The sequence below is a fragment of the Xenia sp. Carnegie-2017 genome, unplaced genomic scaffold, assembly GCF_021976095.1.
Source record: "Xenia sp. Carnegie-2017 unplaced genomic scaffold, XeniaSp_v1 HiC_scaffold_14, whole genome shotgun sequence".
NCBI lineage: Eukaryota > Metazoa > Cnidaria > Anthozoa > Malacalcyonacea > Xeniidae > Xenia > Xenia sp. Carnegie-2017.
The window spans coordinates 2,833,457-2,842,336 of NW_025813447.1; the positions used below are offsets into that span (position 1 = coordinate 2,833,457).

At 32.4% G+C, this 8,880-nt stretch overlaps 1 protein-coding gene across 1 annotated transcript; it reads right to left on the reverse strand.

Moving 5' to 3' along the window:
• LOC124434241 lies at positions 1-8,460 on the reverse strand. Its single transcript, XM_046984122.1, is given in 8 exon segments — positions 1-20; positions 744-1,058; positions 2,111-2,341; positions 3,328-3,440; positions 3,442-3,649; positions 4,623-4,859; positions 5,503-5,732; positions 8,265-8,460. Coding segments are annotated over 7 exon segments (1,353 nt in total). The 5' UTR covers position 5,732; positions 8,265-8,460.
• Between the last annotated feature and the right edge of the window lie 420 nt (positions 8,461-8,880).

Sequence of the window (8,880 nt, forward strand, 5' to 3'; positions counted from 1 at the left end):
TCACTGTTTTTTAGAGTAAGCTAAAAACATTAGATTTAGATAAGTCATATTTGAAACGTATATTCCATTTCATAAAGTAATACAATAGAACCACAATAACATGAGCTCTTCGTGAGCTCAATGTAAATTTATGCAGTGCTCTGCTGGATTTGATATTATTTAATTTATATTTAATTTATAATGCATACTCGAAAGAATTTCCGTTTTACTTCAGGTCAAATTTCTATGGATGACTTGAGCTTTAATCTCGAATCATAAAAGGGTAAGCTTCAAGGGTGAAGATTATATAAGTAAAAAGTGTAAATTTGATTTAAACAGCACAAATTGATAAATCATGCATTCCACATAGTTATATAAGTTCATAATGAGTAATTTGCCTGAAAAGTATCAAGATTTTGATATTTCTGAATTCGTAATTTTGAAAAGTTTGGTCTTGCAAAGTACTTTAATCACCCTGAACTATTTGTATCTGTGTTGCAGCTTACAATTGTGAGCGAATACTGAAATTACCGATGCTGTATAATAACCTAATATATACAAGTATAAAAACCACAATTTCTTTGAACCTCAAGAGAACACAAGTTATTGGGTTTTACTGTACACACAGTATTTTTGTAGTTCTTAAATGAAATGTCTTTTGCAATTTCAATTCCATGATTTCAAATGTCATCCGACTATAAACGCTGAATTTAAGCTGTTGTTTTATGTGCCATATATGATTAAGATTTTTAATGTTAACTTACGTGTGGAAAAATAAAGACTTGAGCTCATTTGGTGTAAATCATGACCAGGTAACAGGTTTCGTGTTTTGGAGTTCCCAGCAGAATAGCCAGATGGGAGCTTATATCCATAGCCAAAGTTTGTGTATGAGCTGGAACTGGATCCGGCGTTGCTAGCAATATAGATATCAAAACCGTTTCCAAATGTGGGTCCATAGTATCTATTTGTGTACATTGCGTATGCATTATTGGACTTATTTGATTTAAAAGGTGCCAGACCATCTTTGTTTTTAAAGGAGAAAATGAAAGAGTTTGGTGCTCGTATGTAACGACTGTTTCCTATAAAAAGACAGACATACAAAATTACATTTAAGATGGAGCATTTACGATGGAGCATATGAATTCCTAGCACAGATATAACAATGCCATTTGTCAATTCTATATTTTCAATGATCGAATCTTGTAATTCTTAGTTGGAACCTTATGCCTCTTCATCGGCAAATCTCATATCTCTTTAATTTAAAGATAATCTATTTGTGATTTTGTCAATATTTTATTTTTAAAATGTTTCTTCAAAAACTCGACCAAAAGAAGGCTTTCGACATTGTAAAATTAATGACTGCCCATATATAGAATATTAGTACATTTATAAAAATATGTTTCAGGTATAAGCTCATTAATATATATAAACAGGTTAAAAATTAAGCTAGCTGTTTCATCAAAGGCTAATCTTTCCGAAGTTTGTTTTTTACTAAAGATTTTCATGAAATTTGCTATAGTTGGATCCTGGGTTAAAAACTAATAGCTATGTCCTTTGGCAATGCTTAATGACGAAAGAAATATCTTTTTATAGCTTAGAAGTAAGATTTAAGCCATGTAGAATCGTAGCTAAATCCAAAAGAGAAATGCCAGCAATCTCCTTTGTAAAAAAATATTAACTAATAACTGTATTTAGTAGCCAGTTTTTGTTGGCAAATGTTTTCTTGCATTTATTATGAACCTCATATTTTTCTCTTTATCTTAGAAGACCTTATATATATGTTTTTAGTTCTATTGTTTAATTAAAAAAGCCAATTTTCAACCATCCAGTTGTTTTGATATTAAGAGCATCATGCAGATGGGGAACATTCTTGATACAAAAATATGTTCTCCCACGATTTCTTAATTAGCTACCTAATTTGAATTATTTTTAATCCTCAAATTAGTCTTATTTCTTGTTTTAAGAATAAATTCTTAGCTATATGCTTTTTAATTGGAAAAATACTCGTATAAAGAATTCATTGTATAGAAATTTCTTAACGAGAAAAAGTTGTATAAGATATTCTCATGAAAAATTCATTCTTCTTTATAAATTTTTTTTTAATGATGTTCGAAAGATTGTCTCAAGTTACCTCCCCAAGATTGCGATGCAAATCCCCCAAACACATAAGATCCGCTTTTAATAATGACCAGTGTTGGTCCCTTTGAGTCACAACGACTGTGAAATGTGCTCGAACTCCAACCATTTACGGATGCTTTGTAACATCGCTCAGTCAATTTTCCGTGTAAATTCGACGGCAACCATTCTTCAAGCTTTTCTATCCATTTCTTATTCTTTATAATACTTGAGTCCTGCAGGATTGCTAGAGATGAAAATGAAATTTCATATGAAACTTTTGAATGCTTTGTTATTGCTTTAAGTGAACTCTTCAGATATAAATCATTAAGAAAAACAAATTTAGCAATAAAGACTGTCTCGAAATTTTGCTTTACTATAGGAAGTGGCGTAAGTTTGAATTAGGCTGCCAGTAACTTTCCATAATGGGCTAACTTTTTCCCTCCTCCAAAGCTCTAACAACATAAAAAATTTCCCGACTAATCGTTAATATAACACTATTTATTTATATAATTTACTTTCAGACGAGCACTACTTTATAAAAGACTTTGAGTGAGATATATTCAGTGCTTCCACTTGCCCAAATATAATAAACACTCATTTCATTCGCTTTATTTTCATGAATAACACCGCAAGGTACTTCCATGTAAGGTAATTGCTTTGGTGCCTACAGCTCTGCTACGCAGAGCTCCTATACAGTTACGCCGCTAATTGTAAGCGCATATTGCTAAGCATGCTCTAAACATGACGTAACTTGACTTTCTGGCTAGGAAGAGAAACATATGAAGTTTTGCCAAAAGCTAATAGCCACTGCACAGTTATTTATGAAAATTATCTTTAAGTTCATGCATATGGTACAGTTTGACGATGAGTGAAAGCTCGACATCTATGAAATAGCATAACAGTTTGACAACTCTCCTACACGAACACTTATAAACACACACACGCACACAAACCATCCTTCATCACCTCTAACAGCCATATTTCTGTAGTTTAGATAGTGCAAAATGTAAGGCTTGAAGTCAGATTCGAGAAATGCATTCCTTTTATATTTTTATACACGTTCCTTGTTTTCCTATATAGCTAGGTCATATATTGCAAAAGTCATGCCCTTGTGATATATTTCCAGCATTGCAAGATTCTTGTATGTATCAAGCCACCAGATTTTATCTTATTTAAAGTCAAAAAAACTATATATTTATAATTTAAATAAAATTTTTGTTGCTAACTTACGTGCAGAAAAATAAAAAACTTCTACTTCGTTTGGAGAAAACCTGTACGAGCCAGCCAATAAGTTCTTTGCTTTTGTGCTTCCGTAGGAATAGCCAGATGGGAGCTTGTATGTAACCAAAGTTTGTGTATGAATTGGAATAGGACCCAGCATTGTTGGCGATATAAATGTCATGACCACCTCCAAATGTTGGTCCATAGTATGTATTTGTGTACATTGCGTATTGCTGATATCTATAGATCGTGGCTTTGAAAGGTTTTAGACCATCCTTGTTTTTGAACGAGAAAATAAAGGAATTTGGTGCTCTTATGTAACGACCACTTCCTATAATTAAAGAGAATTTCATAACAACAATTTAGTTGGATGCTCCTTATACAGAGATAGCTCATATTGCTTATTTCTCTCTCCATAGAAAAATCCAACGACTTATTGAAAGTCAACGTGTTATATGGTTATTTGTGATTTTGTCAAGATTTGTTTAACGATTTCAACAATAAGCCGATTGCAAAAGCATCAGAAAATAATGCTGGATTTCGTATATTGAGTGAAAAATCAATCAAGCCAAAACTTTTGCATTTCCCTTTTGTCTTTTTTCCGATAATACTCATCAAAAACTCTCCTGACTGACAGTGTAATCCTTTCAATTTTTTTTACGTCTTTATATTCAATAACATGAGCAAAAATAGTTTGTAAAACGTTTGCAAATCTCGAGCAAGATCATACTTTTTAGTTTACAATTTTCACATAAACAATTACGACGCCTACAAATAATTTTCAATACTTTGTAGGTGGCAAGACATTGACAACTATAACATTACCAAGGTTTGAATAATTCTTGATATAATGCGAAGGTCAAATTCAATAATTGTTTTATTGTAGAAACTATTATTTGTAGACATGACGTCATACTTACAGATATCGAGAATTATTTGCAGGTAGTTGACCAATCACAACTGATATTGTTTAACTTGTGAAAGATAATGTTAATTACTTGTAATTTTTCAATAGTCGGAGCTTGATAATTTTTGATGATTAATCTTTTTTCATGCCTTTCTATTGTAAACATTTCGTAGTTTTTCTTAGTTAATATTGGCATACATGCATGTTTTGGCCGAAATAAAAAAGTTTTCATGCAATTTGTATTCATAGATGCATGCATAAGCTATTAAGTCTAAAATTCCTTTCTACTTGCCAATACGTCATTTACAAGATAAAAATAGTTTTCTGTGTTTTGTTTATATTATTAGCTTAACACAGCTATTATTATACAGTTGTCTAATTTGCTCAAGCTTATTACCTCCCCAAGATTGCGATGCAAATCCCCCAAACACATACGATCCTTTTTTGATAATGACTAGTGTTGGTCCCTTCGAGTCACAACGACTGTGGAATTTGTTTGACCTCCAACCATTCACGGTTGCTCTGTAACAGAGCACCGTCTTATGACCTCTTAAGTTCGATGGCAGCCATTTTTGAAGCTGAGTTATCCATTGCGGCTTATTCTTTAGAATGCTCGAGTTCCCCAGGATGTTTGCTAGGAATGACAATAAAATCATATATGAACCTTTTGTAAGCTTAGCTTTAAGCCGCTAGCTTTAAGTATGACCTGTTTTAGAAACGTAAAACATCAAGAAACTGTCATTTGATACAAGTTGACGTTTGTGGATGAAAGCAATTAAGAAAACTTCTTATTACCTTGGCAATGCTCTTTTTTACAAAACTTAAAATATTGTTTCATCAATTTACAGTGCCATGGCATAGCACATTGCATGGTTTCAAATTAACATAGCTTGACTTTTGGACTGTAAACAAATCATCTAAGTTGTTGGCACTTATTGCCAAAGAGCACGTGACTGCGGCCCATTCATTCATGATTTTTTTTCTCAAAACAATACGTGTTCATGTTACTGTTTAATATTTGCTGACCGCATAGCTTTTAAAAAAAAAATTAATTGTGTCACATCTTCCATTCTTTAAATAAACCTGGTAGCTTTACGCCCCTGTGGCTTAGATTGGAATTAGCATTTGAAAATTTCATTCCATTTTGTACGTTCATATATCATGCTTTTATACAGAACTATTGTGCAGTCATTAGTGTTCAGATCCATTTTATATTAATTGATCTATTTCTGTAAATATGAGCCCATATTATGTTCATATTGTGGTTGTCAACTTACATGAACTAACACATAACGACTGGTATGCATCCTCAAACGACTTTACTTCCTTCTTAATATCGTCACAGCAACCCTGAGGGAGATTGTTTCCTGATGCACAAATAGTTGCAAAGGCCTTTTTCTTTTTTTGCACCAATTCCTTAATTCTATTGCAGCATATGCTGCCAGCGATGCTCGTAGAAATTGTTAGGACGCAAAAGATCACAACAAATATCCACTTGTTCGTCATGCTAAATTATAGCGAGAAATTGAACTTCATTGAAATTGTGTTTTAATGATAAGCAGTGCATTGGCATAGGAAAAGAGTGCTCTTAGTTATGATAAGCAGTATTAAATTCCTTTGACATCTGTTGTTTTCGATGAATTATAACATGCCTAATATGGCCCTCCGTTCCCCCCTCCCCCCCCCAAAAAAATACTGATTTTCCTACACCTATGATATGGTTTGGCGAGATTCTTTGTGGTAAAATCTTTCGTTATGTTACGTTCACTGTCATTTTCTGAGACGACAATGTTTATGGTAGTTAAAAAATATTGCCGAGTGTTTACTTTGATTGACATAGTGAAATTTTAGTAATCATCAACAATATGCAAAATGTGTCGTGCAGCTAGCTCTTCCTGTGTACATTATAAAATTTAACGTTCATTCAAATTCAACATTCAACCATTCACGGGTTAAATTGCACTTTGACGATAAATACTACGTTAAGTATCACGACTGTAGCGGATCAAGCGTTCCTCAAAATACATTATAGGTGATTAATTTTAAATTCAAAATACCTTCAGAACAAAACTGTTTGTTATCGATTTTAAAGAATAAAATTTTACCAATGAAGTTTCCTCAAAAGTATTCAGAAATATAAAAAAATCCAAAAATAAGGTGCAGTCATTTATTTTGATGTACCTAAATCCGCAACTATATTACGAGATTGATGAAACAAACTTTCACATTCAATGATATTGAAAGTTATATAGCTACAACTCAAAGTTAATGTTAGCTAATATCAAAAGTAAATTATATGAGGTTCGAAGTTATTTTCAAAATAAAATATTTCAGGCTGCACACTCACAGTCGCTCATTTAAGTTTGCATATTTAAGACTGAACACTTTTATCAAATGCTACTATGCAACTTTTGTAAGCATTTTTATGTAAATGATATTGGCAAGCATAAGCTTGGAAGAAATTGTATATTTAATTATTAAAGCTACAGAAGGTGTGCGTTCAGATTTTCATGTTACTATGTCATTTTCACACCTAAATACGCAATTTACATAGTTTCTGCGGAGTATTAAATAACACAACTCATTTCATACGTTTCAAATTTGTAAAACTAACATCAAACATGATGGTCACTGTCGTCTATTGATGTTTTCTTCTAACACCGTCACAGGGGTCTTTACACTGTGTGAACTTTGAGGCGCTTTGAATTACAAGAAGTCTGAGACAAATAAGATATTACTTACCAAGGAAGGGAGAACCAGTAAAGGTGCAGAATTCTTTGTTTAAATTAATATTTTTAAGATGGAGATGAAATTGTATAGTACAATAAAAGGTATATATGAATGAGTCAACAAAATATATTGATCAAAAATAAAGTTAACAGAATATCAGTAGCGAAGCAAAGGCTACAGTGTGAATTTTTTATGTTCAATCACTGGAAAAACAATAGATGGCAATTATTTTTCACACAATGAAGTAAAAGTTCAGCATAGTATAGAAGTGAAGATTGGGCTTCCCTTGCCATGCACTGCAAAAGATTGTAATTCTTTAGTCATCCACTTTAGCTGTCATAGATACGACATAGCTACAACGTTCAAACTTGCCGTATTCTCCTGAATACTTCTTTAAAGTAAACTTATCTGTACGCTAGTAGTAGTTACTACGCAACAATCATATCTCAGTTATATCATAAAGAAGAACGAACTATGCACAACGCATTAAATTTCTCTTTTTGTAACGTATAGATTGAATGTAAATTGTTGGCAATGTGATTCCAAAAAATTTTCTTTGGTTGATTATTTGGGGAGGGGGCGTGTGTACAGAGTGAGAGGCCATTTGAATTTTATGAAAGCTCAGCAAAGAAATGAGTAAAGAAACTTTTGATACGAAAGTATATACTAAAGTAGATTGATTGACTTTGACATCGCTGCCATTCAACTGTATGAATGTCGAAATGACACCAGTTCCAATTATAAAAGCCACGCAGTCCAGGAATGAAAGGGAACCTGGTATGTCAGAGGAAACAGCTAATTTTCTAACGAACAAATTTTTTCAAAAGTTTTTAAGAATTTACCCATGCACCGAAAATTTAAGACCCTCCTAAGAAAATCTAGATCATATCAAAAGCCAGCAAGTATAGTCTAAGCTTTTATGATTGCAATGATAATATCGGCACAGCTCCTTTCGAAACATTATGCTAAATATTTACATTTATAGCTCTATATATAATGATGTAGCAAAATAGTATTGAAAGTAAAGTATAATAGCGTCAGACGAATAAAATTGGATCTACCATATTTTGGTTTATCAAATGGCTTAAATTCTGTTTGAAATATCTTTAATTATGGGTTGCACTTCATACTTAAATTTATCCTTTTACTCTTTGAAGTTACAGGGCTGGAACATTTTCCGCTTGCTACATGTTACAAACAAAAGATAGCTATTTCTATAAAATATCATGAAACAACCAAATTTTATACCACTATATCACGCAAAAGAAGCATCAAAGACAAGGAAAATCAATAGTTTTATTTCAAGTACCTTTCTTTTATAGATATCCAATGACTATGGTAATTTCACAAAAAAATTGATGTGTGTTCACCTCAGTCTGGATGGTAGGCAATAAATGAAATGTTGTGACTGCATAGTATTTATTTATCGCACTTTGTTTCGAAATACATCAGAGGATGTTTTCAAATTCATTTGCATGGTTTTTGTTTCTACCGAAATCAATAAACAATTAGAGAGTACTTTGGAATTTCCTTTCCCAAATCATAATTTGTTATTCATTTGATGTTCCATTCACTGCATGACATAGTTTTAAAATATTATCTTGCACAACCAACATTCCAGAGGACAAGAACAAAAACAAGGAAAAATGAAGCAGCATCGATAAATCATGGTAAGTGCAGCAGTACTGCTCTTACCCAGAATAGTGTTGCTAACGAGTGACAAAGTGTTAAGCTTTTTAACTTTAAATTGTTCGACATTCTTTTGCAAGAAATAAATATGAATTTCCATTTGGTCGTCGTTGTTTTAACTGCATGACATTGCTTAAACTGGCTTTAAGCCAAGTGCTACTTATCGGCATGTGCATTGCCATTAGAACATTAAATATCAGCTGAACTTCTTAGATTACTATTTAATGAAAACATTC